Below are 21,968 nucleotides of genomic sequence, written 5' to 3' on the forward strand. Positions count from 1 at the left end.
ATTATAAATTTGATGATAACAATTAGTGGAAATTCTTCACAATTTTTTTTATCTATAAACGAATAGAGTTTCATGTTTAATAGAAGAAACATGACTTTGATGAATGCTAAATATGAAAGAATAGAAATTTTTTTTTTTTGTGCTTCGTGCTTCTGTTTTATTTTTATTATCAAAATTTTGAGCTTTGATTTTAATTATAGATTTGATTATTTTATTAGATGATATAAACATTTTTTATTTTTGTTCTTTTATTTAAACTTATAATATTTTTTAATAAATGAATGTGTTGACAACAAGACTCTAAAATTCATATAATATGATTCCAAAATAAAGAATTATGTTTTTTGGTATAAAATCGAATAAACCGAAAACTGACGGTATATAAACAGAACCGAACCGAAGTAAATATGGATTTAGAATGGTAGTTATATTTTACTAACCGAAATACCGAAAAACCGAAAAAACCGAACCGAAACCGAACCGATATCCGGATTGAACACCCCTAACTACCGCCGATAATTATACGAGTATTACGTCTTATGGCACCGCCTTGAATCGTTACATAGAATCCACATTATACGGTATTTTTTACACAAAGATTTATTATAATTTCTTTCATTAATTTGTGCAATTCACTTTTTTTTTAAGATTTGAAATCTAGGCCTTTTGGTGTTAAAATACTAATGAATCATGTCTATGTAGCTATACAAGAGATAATATAAGTTGTCCTATACATCGGCACAACGTTATTCACCACAACAAAATATCTTTCATTTGGTAAATGTCTATGTTATTCAAAGAAACCTAAACTTTCCTTGACATTTTGTACTTTATTTATGCATGTAAAATTAAAGTACATAGACATATTTTTTTTTTTGATAAAAAAAAAAATTAAACTCGGATCTATTAAAGACACAGACCTAACTTCCGGATGGGAGATGCAGCCCACAATATGTCCTTTTTCGAGTTTTTGTACGAACGTATCCGCAACCGTGATGAACAGAACAATGTGACTTAGTTTTCTCATCAGGAAAATCGAACCCGGAATGTGTTTGTATCCAAGGTCCGTCCACTGCCAATAGACCACAAGGCCGTAGATAGACAGATGTAAAACCTTTTTGTACTCTGAGGATTGAAGATGAAGATGAATCTTTGTTTTTTGGCGATGACCATGAAATAAAACCTAAAATCGAGATAGGAAGAAAATTGTAAAAAAAAAAAGAAAAAAGAGACTTTTAAAGATGATACAAAGAAGAAGACTTTGCAACCATTTATACAAAGTCGAGAAGAAATAGACCCGCACGATACCTTTACCAACCTACTAGTCAGTCTACTACTATATAGACCGACCACACCTCCTATAATCCAATCCCCCACCCGATCCGAATCTTCAAAACCGGGTCACGGATTCAATTTCGGGCTGAGTCCGATTCTTCAGAATAATAAAAAAAAATCCAAACTTTTGTCTACGAATCGCAAGTGGGTCATAGAAAAATCGTAGCTTTTGCTCTCTGCTTTCACGGACACTCTCTGCGACGGCCTCTTCTCGTGTTCGTAGGGTTGTCTCATTCCACCCACTACCTTCAGGTAATATACTCCAAGATTCCATCTTCATTTGCTAGTCTCTCACTCTCCTCGTACACCTCTGCGCAGCACGAAACAACAGATGGGTGTGATTGATCTTCATGGCGCTCCATCGTACACCTGCGCAAATGTTCGAAAGTCTCGAGCTTTAAGACAAAACATAACTAGGGTTTGCTGCTTAGAAGAATCCAAGAACTTAACAATGGGAGACTCTTTCATCCGTCCACATTTGAGGCAACTAGCTGCTTATCAGCCAATCTTACCCTTTGAGGTAAAATTGACATTCCTTAGATGATTAGATTAGATTGGATTCATGTTTCTAAAACATGCTTCTTGTCTGTTTGTAATTTAGGTTCTGTCTGCTCAATTAGGAAGAAAACCTGAGGATATTGTAAAGCTAGATGCTAACGAGAATCCATACGGTCCTCCTCCAGAGGCAAGTTAATATCTTTCTCTCACTCACACACACGTTGATGATTTAAAAAAAGGATAATTTTTTTAGTGTTTTCAGAATGCTGTGGTGTAGGTTTTCGAAGCACTAGGCAACATGAAGTTCCCTTACGTCTATCCTGACCCTCAAAGTCGCAGGCTTCGTGACGCACTTGCCCAAGACTCTGGTCTTGAGTCTGAGTACATCCTTGTTGGCTGTGGCGCTGACGAACTCATCGACCTCATCATGAGGTTCTGCCTCATTCTTCTGTAATTGTGAGTTTCTTTCTCCTGACTAAACTCTGTGTGTGTTTGCAGATGCGTGTTGGATCCTGGTGAGAAGATCATAGACTGTCCTCCTACTTTCTCAATGTATGTCTTTGACGCTGCTGTGAATGGAGCTGGTGTCATCAAAGGTGAAAAGATCAAATATTTTCTCGTGTTTAAAGATTAATACTTTAAGACATGTTTCGTCTTTGTTTTGGTTTAACAGTACCAAGGAACAATGACTTCACCTTGAACGTGGACCGCATAGCTGAAGTTGTGGAGCTAGAGAAACCCAAATGCATATTCCTAACTTCCCCCAACAATCCAGACGGGAGGTATAAAACAAAACAAAAAAAAAGAGAAGATCTTTTGTTTAAGTCCTTCATGGTTAATCCGAGTTTATGTTCTTTGTTACAGTATCATCAGCGAGGAGGATCTGTTAAAGATTCTAGACATGCCAATACTCGTTGTCCTAGATGAAGCCTACATCGAGTTCTCAGGAGTTGAATCAAGGATGAATTGGGTGAAGAAGTACGAGAACCTTATCGTTCTCCGCACTTTCAGCAAGCGAGCTGGTAAAAATGAAACTATATACTCTCCTTTTCATTTTAGTTGTGGTTTTAGGTTTGTGCACACGGATTAAAAAAATATTTAATTTTATTTATTTTCAATATAAATCTAACCGTATTTCAACCAATAAAAAAAATTAATAGAGGATTAAGGTTAATAAATTTTGCCTTGAAACGATACTTTGTGACAAAATTTTTTCTCTAGCACAGACAATTAATTTGGAACAGAGCGAGTAATATAAACATAAAAGTCTGCATATATAAGAGTATTTATGACATTTTCAGGTTTGGCTGGGCTTAGAGTTGGATATGGAGCGTTTCCATTGAGCATAATAGAGTACATGTGGAGAGCAAAGCAGCCTTATAACGTCTCTGTTGCAGGAGAAGTAGCTGCATTAGCAGCGCTTTCGAACGGGAAGTACTTAGAAGATGTGAGAGATGCTTTGGTGCGCGAAAGAGAGAGACTTTTTAAGCTGTTGAAAGAGGTTCCTTTCTTGAATCCTTACCCGAGCCATTCGAACTTTGTTCTCTGTGAGGTTGCTTCTGGGATGGACGCAAAGAAGCTGAAAGAGGATTTGGCTAAAATGGGTGTGATGGTTCGTCATTACAACAGTCGAGAGCTTAAAGGTTTTGTCAGAGTTTCTGCTGGGAAGCCTGAACACACTGATGCTCTCATGGATTGCCTTAAGCAGTTTTATTGACTTTTCTCATTTGTTTGAAACTCATTGAAACCTCTCTGTTTTTTTTTTGTTTTCACGTTGTTGGATATTTGCAATAAGTGAAACATCTCTGGTAGCACTGTAATTTATGATAATGGGCCTATGTAAGGCCCAGCTATAAGACATTGATGTAGCCCATTGAAAGTGACAGTTTTGATATGTGACTGATGGTGAAAATTAGCCGATTCATACACGAACAGAGGACCGGTCCTGATTAATTCAAATTTCATACACAAACAATTACATTAAGGCTTATACATATCTTGACCGTGAATTTGTTTGTTAAATGTTAGTTGATTGTTAACTAAAGATGATGTGGCGATGACATGGATTAAATCAGGTGAAAATCAAAACGGTGTCGTTTTAGTCTTTCAATTATGAAAAATATTTATAAAGGATTATACTTGTGGGAGAGTTGAACCCAGGTTGGATGAGAAAATCTACATAAGCAGAACCACTACACCAAAGAAGAACTAGTGAAGGTTGTATCTATGGTTTTATTCTTAATGTATATATTACTTTGTTGTTTCATCTTCGCCTTTTCTTCTTCCCATATATGTATATCAAATTATACCATAGTAAACAGTTACATAAACAATTAAGCTCATCGTTATAAAAGTTATCATCTTTTTAATGTGACGAGATTAAGCAATCAATACCCAAGAAAACCTTTGAACCATTTTGCTAAATTCAAAACCAAATTAAATATAATTATGGTTTAGGAGACAAATCTGAAATAAACTTGACTCGTGATGAGGGTGCAAACCTATCCTCCTCGACCTTGAGAAGAAGGGATCTAGATTATTAAGAAAAAAACGAGAGAAAGAGATTGAATGAAAAAAACAAAAAAAAAACAAGAGGAATAAGATTCTTTTCAAAAAAAAAAAGATCATTTTCAAAAAAAAAAAGGAAGAAAATTGAAATATTGGAATTAGATATAAAAGACTACGAGAGTATATATCAGTTAACTTATGTGGCGCAGTGGTTTGTCTTTCTGATAAGTTTCACGACGTCGTTTAGGGCAAACGATTTTTAAGAAAAATATATTATATTGACACATCATTATATCATAATTCCATGTAAGCATCCGTTAAATCCACCTAAGCCACTGTAACCATTTGGCTAACAGAATCATGGTCAAAGTATGTATTAACCATAATGTGATTATTTATGTATGAAATTTGAATTAATCATGTGTTTGTGTATGAATTTGCACAGGTACTCAGTGTGTGTACTGATCGGGACTGCGGTCCTCTGTTGATGTATGAATTAGCCGATTTCCCGTGACTGATGACTAGGAGTTAGTTAATGAGTTCTGGTCTGGTCGGAATGAAGTCCAAATTGTTTGTTTCTGTTAAAGTTTAACACAAACTCTTGCAGTCTCTCTTTAATTCATAATTCATTTATTGCAATATTCGGCATAAGCACATACTTCATTATTAAGCCACAAACAAGTTAGAAAGATGTTGATGATGAATGAAATACCATTTGTTCATCTTCACTTTCTAAGAACATAGTTCTAACATTTTTTGTAATTTAATATTTATCAAATTTCACATTTTTAAATTTACCTGGCTATAAATAGTTGGTGCTAAAGATATAACCTAAAAACAAAATATAATTAGTACTCTATTCGTTTCAAAATAATCTATGTTTAAATTGTTTAAAAATACATTTTTTTTTTACATTTTAATGCATTTTTATTAAGTAACAATGATAAATTATAAATTTAAAAAGGTTAATTGTATTTATTAAATTTTGATTGGATAAAATTGTGAGCACTAGTTAATTACAAAAAAAAAACAATGCATTTGTAATCAAAATTTAAAATGTTTTTTAATGTGTGAAAATTCCACTTATACATTTTTTTAAACGGAGGGAGTACATTATTACTAAAATTTTAGTGTTTTATATTTATATCAAGTTTATTTTTTCGGCTATAATTTATTCATTTAATTATTCTGCAATTTACTATACAAACATCATGAGATTTGTCTTATTAAGTATTTTGTAAAATAAAAGAATTTTTTTGTCCCTTGTTTAACCAATGCCATCAAAGAAACTATTAATAATACTATAAGAAAAGTTCATTAATTTTATAAAAAAGTTTATAAACTTTAAATAATTAAGCTGTAAAGGGACCTAAAGGAAAGGCAAAAGAAAACTAAAATAAAAGATGTAGGAATAAGTATGAAATAAGCAATAGGATCAAAGAGACAACTTGGGGGGTGTGGGCCGACATGCCATCATCAGAGCCTCTCTTGCTCCATTCTCACCTCTAGTAGTATTTGCTTCTGTTATCATTACATTTTTTTTTTCAGTTTCCTCGTCTTATATATCAATTGTTATGGCTTCTGGATAATAGTGGGATAAAATTTGAATTTCACTTATCCATTTATTGAGATATTTTAAATAGTTTGTTTTGGCTCTTAAACTATACTATAATTTTAAAATCAAATGTTGAGCTATAATATCACACTCGACATTATACTTTAATTCTTCTGTTTTGATTCATAAAATGTTTAGGATAAAAATTTGGAAACTTTAAAAATCGTTTTCAGGTAGCCAAATAATTGTTAAGCTTATCTCAAATTATAAACAAAAAGAAAACAAAATTCAGAACTTGTACGGTACAGGCAAAACTGATACAAATGAATAGAGAGAAAGAGAAAGAAGGATTTTGGAAGGTCTTATTTGGTTTTATGTTGTCGTTGATTTTACTCATAACATGATACAAAACAAATGATAAAAAATGAGAAACGTTTGAACATTTCCAAAAGTAGAATTGGTTAAATAATTAAAGTTATATAATAATAAGAAACAGAATAGTGTAGAACGATGTATTGTAATAGAGACGCAATCTCAGCAAATTAACACTAAAAATCCCAAGGTTTATAAGCAGTCCCACTAAACCGCCCCAAAAAACCATAGATTTGCCAACATGCTTTCTCTTCACTTCTGATCTCCCTTCAAACACCAAAGTAAAAATTGTGTTTACATGTTAGTAGCAAATATCTACAATAAAGATTATCCAAATTTAAAATGAAACGTTAATGGGAAATCTTGACAATGGTTACCAAATAGGATGTGGAATAGGGAGACAAGTAGAGGAGGCTGTAGGGGTCACTTGGAGAAATAGTGATCGATCTTCACCCACCGTCGTTCATCATTAATTGCGGCTAATTATAACTTTCATTTATGCCAATTTAATTGCTCTTTCAATCTTAACAGATTAATATTTTTAATTTTCTTTTTACCATCTTCATTATCAATTCTTGTTTATCTTTAAATCCTTTTATTTTTTTCATTGTCAACAGGTTACTTGTTCGGAAATTTCAACTGCAATAAGATTTTTGCCAGAAAAATAAAATGAGGTGAAAAAAAACATAGCAATGTGATAAAAGAAATAGTGACGCCGTGGTTTAACTAATAAGTTCAGAAAAAGAACCCATTTCGGAGTTATCATCAATTTTATTTTAATTTATTTTTCCATTTGATGATTCATATCATTTTTTGGTTAATCAGTTTATAGTTAAATCTTTGAGATGTTTACGCTGGAAGGCACTTTGTGTCTTTTGTTAACACTATAAGATACTTTGTGGTTAGGGGACACATTCTTTGAACAGATATTTTTTGGGTTGACAGAAAGGCCCTCAGCGGTTTACTAGAGGGAGAGTATGTTCCCTCCAAGGAACCAAACTAGACATTGTTTTGTTGTAATAAATGAAGAAGATGAAATATAGAGGTTTTAATTGTGACGCTCATATCATTTTGAAAAAAGGAGATCCAATGGCTAAGAGTATGCGTGTTGGTTGGGGTCGCCATAAATGTGTTTTTTCTTTGGTTTTCGCTTCCGAAGCTGAAAGATAAGGCGAGGAGAGAATTTACAGATATAACCAACGTAGGGAGCTCCGCGCCGAGTTCCTGCGCTGCCGAAGTGAAAGTTAGTTTGTACTTCTTATGGATTTATCTTGTTACGGTGTAGTTTATAGATTGTGGTTAGGGTTTTGTTTTTTAGTATTTTCTAGATTTCCACTGTAAACGATGTACGTTGTTAATGCAGATGGACGAGATGTGTATGGTGATGTGTGGAGCATGGCTATGTGGGTCTGACGGGAAATGGGAGTTTGTTGTGGACAAGACAAATATGGCGAGGATGATACTTGTCCATGAAGCGCTGACCATAAAGGAGATCGAGATTCGTGTGTTTACTGAGTTCAAGAAGTCGGAAACTTCTTTCAATGTAGCGCTTAGCTATTGGCCTCCGGACAGCAAGGACCTTGCAACCAGAATTAAACCCCCCCTGTCCTGCTGACAAGCAATGGTGCGCTCAGGTATTTCTTTTCCCACATGAAAATCACCGGGAGTTTGAATCTGTTCGCAACCTTCGAAAGTTTTGGGTATGGTACGGCTGCTCTTGACATGGATGGCTTTGAAACACCAAGATGCAGTACGAAGCAGCGCGAGAGTGGTAATAAAAGAAAGAGTGTCGACCTCTTCAGCGTTGGCTCGAAAACCAACTTCATTAACCTTGATGATTTTTAGCTTATTGAGGACGTTGAGAAAATCGAAGAGCGGTTAAGGTCAGAAAGTAACCCCACTGGTGGAGGTGATTGTAATGGCATGAGCGACGGTATTGATAGCGACTACAGCGGGCCAGAAGCGATTGATGAAAGGGATGGTAGGCCTAGAGGATATGACGTTGAGTTTTGGGAGCCACTAATAGATGGTGATTTGGGAGGCAGCAACGCCGTGGAAGTTGTGTTTAACGAGAAAGAGGCAAACGGGGTTGCTAAGTCGTCGGAGGGTAACAGAAGTGAGCCTGCCGGGGGAAGCAGTGGCGGTAGTGGTTTGAAGGATGAGATCCCCGTGGATGACTTCGCGTGGATGGGTCGAACGAGTATTGGTGGACGTAACAGCCGTGGTCGGGAGTCTGGTGGTCAAGATTCGAGTAGCCGCAAGCTGGCAGATGTGGATGACGAAGAGTTTGACATTCCGCCTTTGTATGATGACACGGTGTACGAAGCCGTCGAAATCCCAGGGTTAGATGTCGAAGAGGCTGATGGTGTTGTTCATGTTGGGAAGGTGTATGGTAGTAAAGTCGATTGTCAGATTGCTTTGGCCATTTACGCTATTAAAGGGCAGTTTCAGTTCAAACAGATGAGGACAAAGGCTGAGTGTCCCGATGATCGTTGTGACTGGAGAGTCACAACTCATGAGATACGGGGTTGTGGTTACTATGAAATTAGGAAAACTCAGCTGGATCATTCTTGTCCTATCGAGAGTAGGAATGGGTATGGTAGTAGGAGAACTGCTAGGGTTATCGCAGCAGTGTACAAGGCAAAATTTAAAGATCCTTCAAAAGGGCCAAAGGTGGTTGAAATACAAAGGCTCTTGATGGAGGATCTTAGGCTGTCGGTATCTTACATGAAGTGTTACAGAGCCAAAGAGCAAGCAATGTTTGAGTTGAGGGGACAGATGACGACTCGTATATGAAGCTAGCTGAGTATCTTTATATGCTGAAACTTGCTAATCCCGGGACGATAGCTGATATTGAGACAGAGGTGGACGACGAGGGTGTGGAGCGGTTCCTTTACATGTTTTTTGCGTTTGGGGCATCTATTAAGGGGTTTCAGAAGCTGAGGCATGTGTTGGTTGTTGACGGCACACATCTAAGTGTGAAGTACAAGGGAGTGTTGCTTACAGCAAGTAGACAAGATGGCAATTTCCAAGTGTTTCCTATGGCATTTGCAATAGTAGACAGTGAGGATATTGAGGCTTGGACGTGGTTTCTGCAGAAAGTTGAGAGGCTATTGGCAGATTCAAGCAACCTTGCTATAATATCAGACAGGGCCACTTCAATTGCCAACGCGGTCAGCTGTGTGTATCCACAAGCCCATCATGGGTTTTGTATCGTCCATTTGGCCAGGAACGTGAATGCTAGGTTTTCTAGTAAGGGGTTAGCGAGGCTGGTGACTGCGGCTGTGACTGCGCATAGGATGAGAGATTACAAAAACTTCTGTGACAAGATCAGGGCGTCAAACAACGAATGTGGGGTCTATTTGGGGAAGATAGGGTCTGCACGTTGGTCTAGAACGTACTTTGGGGGGCAGAGGTATAATATAATGACTAGTAACATAGCTGAACAGCTTAACAACGCGTTGGTAGAGGGTAGGTCGTCCCCAATAATTGAGTTGGTGATGTTCATACAAGGGATGATGACAAGGTGGTTCAGTGCAAGACGTAAGAAGGCCAATAAGCACCGGGGTTTGATGACAATAGAAGTCGATAAAGTGATGACGAAGACCATGGCGATGTTTAGGGGCAGCAAGGTTAACTCTATTTCTAGCTGGAGCTGCCAAGTTGTTGGGAAGTTTGGTGGTTCTGAGAGTGTTCAGTTGGAGCAGAAGAAGTGTACTTGCAAGTACTTTGACAACATGAAGATACCATGTGGACATGCCATGATTGCAGCCGACAACATGGGGCTCGCATATGAGACTATGGTAGGACATTGGTACAAGACGGTGGCGTGGAGGGAAACCTATGCAGGTATTATTTGCCCAATTGGCGACCCTAGAGACGAAGATATTCCAGACGATATCAGGGATGCAACGTTAATGCCAACATTGACTAAGAGGCCACCAGGAAGGCATAGGACCAAAAGATTCCCCTCGACAGGGGAGATGCCGGTAGATACTCTTGTTGAAATTAGTGTGGGATTATTTAATAAATGTGACTATCCATCTTTGTGCTAAGAGGTTTTTTGTTTTTTTGATGCATTGTGCTAAGAAGAAGACTGTGCCTAATAAATGTGGGAGGTGCAGGGTAGAAGGACACAACCGGACAAATTGCACTGCTCCGATATGATTGGAGATTGATTGATATGTAATTGAAGTTTTTTGTGGACGGGTATTGTAAGGGGGTGCTGGGAGAATTGTTTTTGGTACCGAACCCGTGTAACCTCAAGGAGTAATAGTTTTGGTATATGTAATAGAGATGTTAATGCCACCAACCACCAATTGTGTGAGCAAAAACCTTGTTGGTATGATTCTAAGAAACAACTCTATGGACGCTTATGTTTTGGTTGATTGCTGTTTTGAAGGAATTGGATGTTTGGTATTCCTATTTAGTGTAGTATATGATATGTGTGGAGTAAAAGCTGGATTGGAACCAAAATAAAAGGTGAAGTAGTATATGAGAGGGGCGGGGGTGCTTAGCATTAGGGTGTAGTCGTGGTGAATGTTTTGATTTGGGTTTCTGGGTGGATGACACGTTTGTGGTCTCTGTATGTAGGGATTGGCATGGATGTAGTGTGTGTGGTCGTTGTGGTTAAATAGGTTATGGTTGGGAGTAATGTAACGGAAGCTATTTGCGTGGCTTTCTGGTTTTGGTGGTGGTGGTCATGGTTGGGCTACAAGTGCTGTAGGTATGAATGGATGTGGGTGTGGTCATGAAAAATGTGGTTAAGTTGGTTCTGGTTACAAGGTGTGTCGCGTGATAGTGGCCACGTGTTTAGGTTTAGGGAGGTGTGTGTGGTCATGAAAAGTGTGATTAAGTTGGTTCTGGTTACAATGGATGTCACGTGAGATTGGCCACGGGTTTAGGTTTAGGGTGGGGTGTTAGATCTTTGTTGGTTATGGTTATGGATCACGTGGTGGTGGTTGTGGTGTTGTGTAACTAAAAATGCAGAGGTTGTGGGGGTTGATGTCACCATGTTGTGCTGGGGTTTAGTCTGTTTGTGGAAATCGCTTGTTTAGGGTGTGGTTGTGGTGTTGGCTTAATGATGGATGACGGGGTTGTGGTTGGTGGAAGTAAAAGAAGAAGCTATAGTGGTTGTCGTAGTGGTTGGGGTCAGTTTCTGTATAGTTATATTTTATTAGTTGCAGGGCGATTTCTTGCAAACGTTTTGGGTCCATGTTGTTTGGGGTCATGCTGTGTTTGAACGTGGTTAGGGATGTTGTGGTTGAGATTGGGGATGGAAGTTGGTTATCATTGGGGTGTAGTTAGGGATGTTTTGGTTTAGATTGGGCTAATAACTGATGGCTGAAAGATGATTGTTTAGCCATTTTGCGGTACCTGCTCCATAGTAGATGGGCGGAATGTGTAATACAAGATTTTGTGAGGCAATAACCCATAATTTTTGAATACTCTGATTGCAGCTATGCTTAGAACAAGTTTATGGTGTCTGCAAACATATCCAGATCTATACCTTAGATCTGATACACTCTAAAACCTGAAGCTCGCCGATGTCTTTCTTCATGTCAAGAAGCTCTTGCTTAAGTTGTAGCAGATCTTGATCCAACCTGACTTGTTTGTCTTTCAAAAGGGCTAACTCTTCGGAGTTCGCTTCGTCAACCCATTTGAAAAGATGGCCTGGACTGGCAGATGTCTCGCAACAAAAAAAACCTTCTTCCTGGATTTGTCTAGTCTTGGAAGTCAGGACAATGGTGTTATAGCCGCAATGACAATGCATGGGGATCCCCTGAACCGTCTCCATGGTTTGGACCGGCTAAAGCAAGTGTTGATTTTAAGGGGAAAGTAAAAGAAGAGGAATTCCAAAAAGTGTAGGCTTCGGTTGTGTTTTAGATCTGAGATCTGAAACTAGAGGCTTCATTATAGCAGGTCAAGATATTAATATTTTTTCCCTGGATGGTCCCACAACACGAGGTGATTGTACTAAGCGCTGAGTTTCAATGGTTTTTTGGTCATGGACGCGTTCGAGTGTTTGGTGTGATAGGGTGAATGTGTTTGTTTGTATTGTGGACATGATGACGTGGTTACGAAAGTGCCCTGCTGACATGGTAAAACCGATGCGCATCAATACAACCACAATGAAGCTAACCATCACAGAAGTAGATAAATTGTGAAATTATCTAAAGCCACTGCGTAGTTTAGTTGGTTGATAAAAGGTTACATAGTAGTTTCTAGCCAGGATGACAACAATACAGAAAACACAAGTAGTCCGAGAATAAGGATGTCACATTAGTAGAATACATGAAAAGGTGCCTTGTTAATCCGTATAATAAAGTTAGGGAGAGAAGACTAGTAGTAAGCTGGTAAGACAATGGTTTTATACGCTTCCATTGCATATTGTTGGCGAAACTTGTCAACCATGGCATCTGTGAGACCGCTCATGTGTGGATACGGGTCACCGAATAGATGTAGCTCTATAAACTTAGCGCAGACAGGACCGCAGTCACCAGACCTGGTGTTTTAATAGGTGCCCGTCCTCCGCTGACATGTAAAAGGAGATAGATCACGGGAGTTGTTCTTGACCAGGTAGCGGATGAGATAGGGGAGCATCTGGAGGATGGGCCTGAGAAATCGTTGAACATCTTCCTCATCGTATAGAGAGGGTAGCGAATCTAGTACGTCGACATGTCCAGCCCGGAGGTCGATGGCTAACCCCACCCAGTGTCTGTCAGCCTAGATCATTGGAGTGTATACCTTCTGAACTGCTTTCATCCAGGTTTTGCCAGGGAGCAGGATCAGTTTGGAAATCCGATGATCCCACCGGATTTTGTCTTTCTTATCTGCGGCTTGGAACTGGCGATCTTTAGACTGCATTAATGAGGTAAGGGTGGGAGGCATAAACGTCGCATTCGCCATCTGTATCACATCTTTGTGATGCATGTCTAGCATGTGCATTAGCACAGCCATGTGCTGGAGGGGAAACAATAAAGCAAAAAGAGATTGAGTTAGTAATAGGTGATAGTGGGGGACGATGCTATATCAGAACATGTGCCTGGACGTACCAGAGAGTCTGTCCACTGGGAGGGAGTAGCGAGCTGGAGGAGAAACTGGTTGCTGAAGTCGAGTTTTGAAAGTGTGACGTGGAAACTGATATACATAGGAAAAAAAAGAGTTAGTTGATGAGTGAAAATGTAGAAGGTACGATTAGAAGAAGAAGGTCAATGATGTGGCTTACACTTTTTTGTTGGTTGCCATGGTTTTTGCGAAAATGACCCATAGATCCTCCGGTGGAGGCGTTACCAGAAGGTAGTGGGGGAAATCGGGGCGGTTGAGGAAAGTTTGTGCTAGGACCTTTTCTGCTTCAGACGGGTGATGCTCCTTTGTTTTTCTGGCTGGCGATGAGTCACTGAGCTCGCAAACTTCTGGGACAGACGTTTGCGCCTGCAATATAAGCGGGGCAAGGATTAGAATGGGGGCATCGATTTGGAAGGTTAAGAGAGCTATTGTTAGAAACAGTACATTGAGTTCGTCCACAACCCTGCGTACTGTCTTGTCTGGTGATGAATCACTATCTTCTCCCACTCCGTGTTCGTTGGTTGGATCCTAGAACAATTAAAGGAGTGAGTGAGTTTAGAAAGAATGGTGGTTATAAGAAGAGGATCAATAAAGTATCAGTGAATGAGGAAGTGTCCTTTACTTGGGAGATCAAACGGCTGGTAGACCCTTTAAGAGTAGCAGTTGCAGCGAAAGCATTTGGCGTGGAGTAGTGGGTAGAGAAGCCAGCGGGCTTGTTTGGGGAGCTGGTTGATGTGGTGGTCAAACCAGGTGGTGGGGTAAATAGTGGATTAGGGAATATGGTGGGTGGGGTTGTGGCAGCAGGTGTGGGGTTAAATAGTGAAATTGGGAGTACAGAAGGGTTGAGGAGTCGTAGACAGGTGGGGCGGTATCAGGTTCAGGTAGTGTAAGACCGTGAGAAGGCGATGATTGGGATGATGGTTTGTTAAGAGGGGTAGCATCAAACTGTGGCAAAGTCCCTATTGGGGCGTATTGTTGTGAAAGGCTTCCTTGAGGGGAGAGAGCAGGAGCAGGTGGGAGCGGGTGTTTTGGAGAGGTGGCGGCAGTGAAAAGGGGAGATAGTTCGGTAGATGTGTTCATGGTTGGAGAATGTTGGGCGAGGGAAAATGCGGGCAGAGGAGAGTTATGGTCAGGTGCGGATATGTATGATGTTGTGGTGGTAGGATGAATGTGGATGGGCGGTGCGTGGTCAAGGGGGTCAACGACTAGGGCCTCACAGGGGTGAGGGTCGTGGTTCGAAGAGTTGTGGTCAGCATAACAGCTAGTAGGTGATGGGTGGTTATGTGTTTGATGGTTAGGAGATTGGTGGTCAAATGAGTTGTGGTCAGTAGCTAGGAGTGGGGTGGAGCGTTGGTTATGAGAGTGGTTAAGGGGAGAGTGTGGGCCAGGATATTGATGTGGAGAGTATGTGTGGTCAGCAGAAGGGTGGTCCGCTGATAGGTGGTCAGTAAAAACGGGGTTGTTGAAATCAATGCGTCTAGAAGCACAATGTTGGGCACGGTATTGACTCAGAATAGGAGATCCAGAACCCAAAATGCCATCAGAGAGCTGGGAAACAATTAAACCTCAAAGTTTGAGAAGCAAAATTATGTAATGGATATGTATGTTATTATACAAGTCAAATGGGTTACCTGCTTGGTCTTACGCCTCTTAGAGTTGGGAGAATCATGATGATCGTCACCGGGGAGATCATTATTCTGTGGTGCCTGAGGTGCGCTCCTGCGATGATGTGTGACAACAAACAGTGGTAATAAAGAAGTGGCTCTGTTCCTTTTACGTTTCCGGTGTAGCTTTTGTTTAAGACACTCGTTGGATGCTCCCAACTTGGCAACTGTGGCTTCCAATCCGGTGATTCTGGGTACCATCACGGCGGCATTGGCTTCCAAAGTATAGATTCTAGCTTCTAACAACTCGTTGGAGGGGCGCGGGGTTGGTGTGGAGGACGCTTGCAAGCGTGTGCTACGCCTTTGATCTGTAGGTACTGAAATTTCTTTCCCTGCTTTGTGAGGTTTGAGCGTAGACTCCTTCCTTTTCCTCGGAACAGTGTGTTTCTTGTGGACGGGTTTTTCCGGTATTGGAGTAAACGTAAAAACAGGCTCCGTGCAATCTCCTCCGGGCCACATAGCTTTAGTAAAGCAGTGGTTGTTGGCTCTCAACTGCTCCATGTATGTCACCTTATCATCTGTCTTATCGTTTGGCCATACCCCCCACCCATGATGCGGTCCCCTGATGACCGGTATGAGTGGTGTCACCCGCAGCTGCATGGGACAGAACACACAAAGTTAGTGTGGTCAGTCAGCAGAAAAAGGAAAACAATGGACGCTAGAGGAGCTATATACTTACAGAGGGGTTAACTTCGACTTGTAGAACTGCGTCTAGTTCAATGGACGGATGGTTAGGTAGATTAGACTCGGTAAGGTCCATTATTGTCTGGTCGTTTAAGGGAGCAGGGATCTTAGAGAGCAACATGGGTATGGCTCTGAAAGCGAGTAACTGCAGAGCTAGCGGGAACCCGAGCTAGCGGGAACCCGGTGAGACGGAATGTTTCTTGTTTGAGCTTCAAAACAAGCATATCAACTGGGTGTCTGGTCGTTTAAGGGAGAAAGGATCTTAGAGAGCAACATGGGTATGGCTCTGAAAGCGAGTAACTGCAAAGCTAGAGGGAACCCGGTGAGACGGAATGTTTCTTGTTTGAGCTTCAGAACAAGCATATCAACTGGGCTGTCTACGGTTTTGCCTTTCTCGAACTTAGGCGGTTTCATGCAGCGCACAGTGTGTAGGAACGATTCATGCCCCCAAGGAAATTCGAGGAAAGCATCAACATCGTCTAGCATCTGAACGTACCTCAGCGTAGGGCGGGGAATCTGTTGGGAGGAGATCAAGACTCCATCGAGTATGATGATGAGAGCAAGCCGAATTCTCCTCCACTCATCCATTTGGTGGTCGTGCTCAAGCTCGTCAGCTAAGTCTGCAATGGTGATATTGTCGTACTTGCCTACTATCTTCTGCCACAACGGATCTTTGTGTGCGCCCTTCTGCTTGTTTGCATCCTTTAGGTTGTGGTCAGGTGCTTCGTAGCCGTCGGGGAATGAGCCACAATTAAGGCCGGTAATGGTCCCAAACTCTTCGAGGCTGAATCTAAGAGGGTCTTTACCAAACACAAACCATAGCGTGTGTTCTTGATTGCAGCGCAACTGGCGGGAGAGAAGGCTATGTATCAGCTTACAGGAAATTGGGTACTGACGAGTTGGAGATCAAAAAGCTTTCCGAAGGAAGATTTCCTAATCTTTGCAAACGCTTCAGAACCGCGAAGAACGTGGCGAACGAAAGCTAGAATGTTCGGCCTAGAGTAGATAATCAAACGATTACGGGGGAATCTATCAGTGGCGAAAATCCTCTCGGGGAGACGGGTATCACACGCGTTATCTGCAAATTATAAGGAAAAATTCAAAATTTTAGGTTTTGCTCCAAACCAACGGAATCAATTAGATTATATTTAGGAATAGAGAATAAGGAAAATAAAGTGAGAATCGGGATCTAACCTTCCATTAGGAGTTTGCCGGTGAACCGGGAAGCGAGTATCAAGAACCGGTGAGGTTTGTCGGTGAAACATATAAGCGAAATCGGCGCGACGAACAAGAAAATCAAAGGGCGTAAGGTCTGATGAGGTTTGATTTGGACCGCAAAGCTCAAGAACTTCCGGGACGAGAAACGAAAAGCGAGCCAAGATTAGGGTTCATCGGAGTCACCGGATTAGGGGTAATCGGAGTCACCGGGTTCGGAGAAGATAATCAGTAAGCGATTTCGGTGAAGATACTCAGAAAGTAACAAAGCCAAGATTAGGGTTCATCGGAGTCAACGGGTTCAACGGGTTCATCGGGTGAAAAGGATTAGGGTTCTTGGAGATTGAGATTGATTTACAAGAACCGTAAAAATGTGAAAAGATAAGGTAAACGGATGGTTGGTGAAAAGTAAAAGATAAGAAGTAAAAAATAAGGAATTGGTTTTGTTTTGGTTAACTAGATTAGTTTAATTGGGTGAGGGTTATATTAGTAACCATAGCATAGAAAAAGTGTGAGAAAGTGTGTTGTATCACAATGTGTCTTTGAGTGAAATTAATAAGACAAAATGTGTCTTTGAGGATAAAAATTTTATAGATTTTTTTAGTAGAAATCTGTGTTTCGAACGCGGATTCCAAACACAGATTTCTACAAAAAAAAAAAAAATTCTTTCTCAAAACAGTATATCTCTTTCATTTGGAATCTGATACACATGTATGCCATTCATTAAGCTAATAACTTATACATCATGAGTACGTATTAAAACCTACATTCTGAAAATTTTGTTTCATTTGAGGAGTAAATGTAGATGTTACTTTGAAATGGACTACACATTAGTGTTCGCAGTTTGTTTATAGTGTTCAGATTCTTCACATAAATTATGTAATTTACTCAAAAGAGAGATAGATTTTCCGAACATTCTCAAATAAAGACAAATTCGAAAGTGCCTATGGAGGAATTAAAATTCGTCAATGATTAATATATAGCCTATGAGTATCAGTAATAATGACTTTCTATTTCTTAATTATTATTGTTTCTCTAAGATCAGCTGGTAATAATTTGTTGGTGGATATGATATCTTTCAGGGTGCAAATATATTTTTTGGGGGGTAAAAGGGTGCAAATATATTTCTTTGATGTTATGAGAAAAAATAATATAAAAGTATTTTGAGCGAATGGTATTTATTCAGAGTGTTTTTTTTTTGGGGTGCAAATGTTAAGATAAACTTATTCACAGTGATTCATAACTCATAAGCACAACAATTGTTACAGTTAGTGAAATTGTTTGTTTGGTTAAAGGTAAAATAGAATTTAAACATATGACTCGAATTCTTAAAGGTTAACCATCAAAAACAGAGAGAAATTATACATAGAATAAAATGATATATTGGTGAATTATCTATCATTAGTTTTTTCACATTTTAAGAGCTGTGAATAATTTTAATTATCAAACAACAAAAACAGAATAATTACGAAGTTTGATTGCATGCAATATACCCGTATGTATATCTATATATATATATATATATATATATGAGAACTGTTAATATAAATGATCATGTTCTTCGGTTCCATGTATATCATTGTAATTAAGTTTTCACGATTTTATCTTCCATTCAGAATATATTTGGGTAACATCAGATTCAAGTGAATTGTCACCAAATAAGTTCTACGATTTATTTTCAAATATCTAGGTTCTGAAAATTTTGAACTTCTTGCTTATGTATTATATACCTATATAAATGATGTAAGCACGAACATGTATAAGGAACAATATTTTTCGTGTACACAAAATAACTTCATACGTATAATTTTAACTACATACATATGTAAGTGGTAAATCATGTCTTTTATTTTTTTTATATGTCTTTTATATGTTATATTAAAAAAACATGTATTTTATATGTTATGTAAGTGGTCAATAAAATAAAGTGTATATAGGGGGCTGTTTCTAGATACAGGTCGTTTTCAAAGTTTAGTTAGGATAGAATCTAAGACAAGATCCTAAGCTAACTCTTCCAGGCAAAGCAAATATATTTCTTTCTTTTTCAGGAAACTTTCTTCTTTATTTACTCTATTTATCATACATATCACCGAAATATCTTATTTTACATTTCAGTCAATCCCCTGAAAAGATATTTTAGGCATTGCTCCATAGTTGATTCATGCATAATACAAATTCTCAAATATTTCTCGATATTTAGGCTTTGCTCTATAACTGATGTCAGGTGTTTGTTTTAAAATATTTATTTTATATTGCAATTCCTTGTATAGTTTAAATAGTGATGTTTAAAAATAAGAGTTGGTAAGCTGATGTATTACCATCGTTGATTTTCTCGGATATAGTATAATATTATGTGACTAATCTTCAAAGTGACCAATGGAAAGAAGCTGTGCGGCCATAATTTTATAGTCCAGTATATTATCTGTTGGGAGTTTGATGAGCAGTCCAATAGAAATGGACTACAATATATAAATATAAAAGGTTAGTGAAAGGTCGGTAGATCACATCAGATTGTAATGATTTTATCAGATTAAGTTCATGATTTATATTTTTGATTGAGCTATGGACCCATTTAGACGAAAATTTCTCCTTAAACTTTCAAAATTAACCAACTAGATAGCTATTTAAACTAATTCCAATGACGATAATAAACAATATGGATTAATTTGTTTGCAAACTAAATCGACTTGTTTTGTTTCAAAAAATTTGGTCCATCATCGGAGACAACACAATTTTAGTTTTGCTATCAGCACACTGCATACCAAACTATAAATATGATGAGCTAAATAGTATATCTCTTGTCCAAAAAACATACTCCATTAGCCTGCATGGTTCGTTGTTAGCAATTAGTCAAAACTCAAAAGAAGGATAGCGATACTAATTGTGACATATATGTAAGGTCATAGATCATATTTTGAAGCTTTGGTTTTGAAATTAGTTGCAGTCTTTTGAGAGAACATAAAAGTTATTTTTCTCAAAAAAAATTTTTTACAATAGATATGGTCATTAATCTGGTTATATGAAAATCTACTTTTGACTGAAAAAAACAACAGAGAATCCCTTTACTCTCTTGAAAGCTTCCATGGCTTTGTCAAACCGTACGCCTTCCTCTTCCTTTGATCGAATAAATTCTGTTTCGTACCAGTTTGTCCATTAACCTTATAAGATGTGCTAAACTCTTATGGACTTCACGCCTTCACCATGTTTCCTCCCATTTTTCTCTGTCAAATTAATGATTAGTTGAATTTTATATTCGCGATTTCTTCCTCTTTTTAGTTTTTACACAAAGATACTGAAATGATTTTTTTTGCTTTCTATACAAATTACAATAGATATGTTTCTTATATTTCAGTACTCGACATTATTTAATACTCCATCTGTTTCATATTAAGTGCCGTTTTGAGTCTGTGCACACAGATTAAGGAAACAATTAATTTTGTATATTTTTATATAAAAACACAATTACCTATACACCTAACCATATTTCAACCAATAGAAAAATAAATTACTGAATAAAATTAATAAATTTTGCATTGAAAGTCGAAAACGACATTTATTTTGCAACAAAAAAATTTTTCTACAACGACACTTAATATGAAACGGAGGGAATAGTTGTTATTTTGTTAAAAGATATAAGTACTACTGTACTACAGTACTAGTGTGTATTAGAATATTCTATGTGTCGACTTAAATATTAATTGGCATGTTGAAACTTCTGGTCGGTCAAAATCAGTTTAATTACTATGCATAGTCACAAAAATTCAAACATTCTTAAAAAAAACACTTAATCAAATTGAGATATTCTTGCTATTGTTTGACTCTACGGGATGAAGTTTTCTTAGGATCAAGGATTGCCTCAAATTCGTCAACAGAAAAAAGGCTAGACCTTGGAGTCATTGGACCAATGTATCAAATTTTTACGATATTGGCGTGATATTGATAACCTTTTAATTCGTGGACGGTAAAGTGGCAGCCTCCAAAAAAATCGTGCGTCTAATGTATCAATTACTTTTGTTAGCAGGCTTTAATAGCATTTTTACTTAATATAATTCAATAAATATCGTAAGTTATTAAACCGGCCAGCCAATCGTGAGGGTGGAATCATATTCAGCTATTTACAGTGGCGTCACTAACTTCTACAGTCCATTTTTAGTGGATAAAAAACTTAGATAAGAATTTCAATTGAGAACGTTGACCTCTGCTGGGTGAAAACAACAAACACTAACTGGTAATGCATCGTTAATTATTTGATTAAGTAGGCTACTAGCCTACTAACACCAATAATTACCGTTAACCCTAGTTATAATCAGTGTTAGAGAGTTTTAAGTACACACGCACTATAATCTTGACCTTCTATATATAGTTCATTATAGAGAAATATACCTTATGTAAATATGAAGTTGGAAAAAGGTATATCTGTTCTAAAAATGGAACGCATTTCAGATACTTATATCTTATGTTGTGCATTGGTTCATAAACACTGTGAAACCCATCATAAAATCAATGTTTACTTGATAGATAGTACATCAAATCAGAGGGCAGGCTTATTATTGTCACACACAAAATCCCGTAACAAGTACAAAAGGGAGTATATATAAATTTTTATCTTGAGAGTTAGAGACATTATGATTAGAGAAGGAAATATAGGGATCGAGGCACATATATAATGTATATTCTGATTAGAAAAAGTGAATGGTGTGAAAGGGTTTGTGGGTAAATCCTTGGGATTTGAACAAAAGAGCTCTCCCTCACGCAGTAGACACCAGACAAGTAGGCATGCATGTGAAACTGAAACCAAAATCAAGTGCCCTTTTTCTCATTTCTCAAATCCAGCTTTTATTCAATTCATTTTCAAATTTTCCTTTCCCGTTTTAGTACTCATTTCTTATTTATCGTATAAACTCCTTTTCCTTTTTGTATATATCCATTTCTCCTTGATTTCCATGCCTCCTTGTCATAATCTTCACTAACTCAAAAAAGATTCTTAGTTTTTGGGACTTTTCGTTGGGGACTAGAGACTCAATGAGTTACTGAGATGACGTCACGAGCCGAAAGGGTGAGGTAAATAC

At 38.2% G+C, this 21,968-nt stretch overlaps 3 protein-coding genes across 5 annotated transcripts; 2 read left to right on the forward strand and 1 right to left on the reverse strand.

Moving 5' to 3' along the window:
• Nucleotides 1–1,387: 1,387 nt before the first annotated feature.
• LOC106296700 (histidinol-phosphate aminotransferase 1, chloroplastic) lies at nucleotides 1,388–3,660 on the forward strand. Of its 3 annotated transcripts, none has more exons than XM_013732903.1 (8): nucleotides 1,388–1,587; nucleotides 1,654–1,855; nucleotides 1,937–2,020; nucleotides 2,111–2,265; nucleotides 2,332–2,429; nucleotides 2,507–2,615; nucleotides 2,698–2,855; nucleotides 3,135–3,660. In XM_013732903.1, exons 2-8 carry the CDS (start codon nucleotides 1,667–1,669, stop codon nucleotides 3,548–3,550), a joined length of 1,209 nt encoding a protein of 402 aa, XP_013588357.1. In that variant the 5' UTR covers nucleotides 1,388–1,587; nucleotides 1,654–1,666; the 3' UTR covers nucleotides 3,551–3,660. The 3 variants fall into 3 exon arrangements, with proteins under 3 accessions (XP_013588357.1, XP_013588359.1, XP_013588358.1); XM_013732905.1 differs by having other exon boundaries at nucleotides 1,452–1,587; nucleotides 1,623–1,855; XM_013732904.1 differs by having other exon boundaries at nucleotides 1,452–1,587; nucleotides 1,644–1,855.
• A 5,400-nt stretch (nucleotides 3,661–9,060) lies between these two features.
• Nucleotides 9,061–10,323, forward strand: LOC106298114. Its single transcript, XM_013734202.1, has one exon. It carries the CDS (start codon nucleotides 9,061–9,063, stop codon nucleotides 10,321–10,323), a length of 1,263 nt encoding a protein of 420 aa, XP_013589656.1.
• Nucleotides 10,324–15,909: 5,586 nt separating this feature from the next.
• LOC106298115 lies at nucleotides 15,910–16,885 on the reverse strand. The gene is made up of 3 exons (XM_013734203.1): nucleotides 16,879–16,885; nucleotides 16,581–16,762; nucleotides 15,910–16,530 (listed from the first exon to the last, which is right to left on the reverse strand). The coding sequence occupies exons 1-3, from the start codon at nucleotides 16,883–16,885 to the stop codon at nucleotides 15,910–15,912; spliced, it is 810 nt and encodes a 269-aa protein (XP_013589657.1).
• Between the last annotated feature and the right edge of the window lie 5,083 nt (nucleotides 16,886–21,968).

Source organism: Brassica oleracea, chromosome C6 (genome assembly GCF_000695525.1).
Source record: "Brassica oleracea var. oleracea cultivar TO1000 chromosome C6, BOL, whole genome shotgun sequence".
Lineage (NCBI taxonomy): Eukaryota > Viridiplantae > Streptophyta > Magnoliopsida > Brassicales > Brassicaceae > Brassica > Brassica oleracea.

What these genes read in the sequence shown, in the direction of transcription:
- LOC106298114 (XM_013734202.1), top strand. Translation starts at nt 9,061, where the DNA reads ATGAAGCTAGCTGAGTATCTTTATATGCTGAAACTTGCTAATCCCGGG.
- LOC106298115 (XM_013734203.1), bottom strand. An exon ending in AGCTTTTTGATCTCCAACTC is followed by an intron (nt 16,531 to 16,580) that starts GTCAGTACCCAA and finishes CTCTCCCGCCAG; the next exon opens with TTGCGCTGCAATCAAGAACA.
- LOC106296700 (XM_013732903.1), top strand. Translation starts at nt 1,667, where the DNA reads ATGGGTGTGATTGATCTTCATGGCGCTCCATCGTACACCTGCGCAAAT. An exon ending in CATACGGTCCTCCTCCAGAG is followed by an intron (nt 2,021 to 2,110) that starts GCAAGTTAATAT and finishes GCTGTGGTGTAG; the next exon opens with GTTTTCGAAGCACTAGGCAA. An exon ending in CTCATCGACCTCATCATGAG is followed by an intron (nt 2,266 to 2,331) that starts GTTCTGCCTCAT and finishes GTGTGTTTGCAG; the next exon opens with ATGCGTGTTGGATCCTGGTG.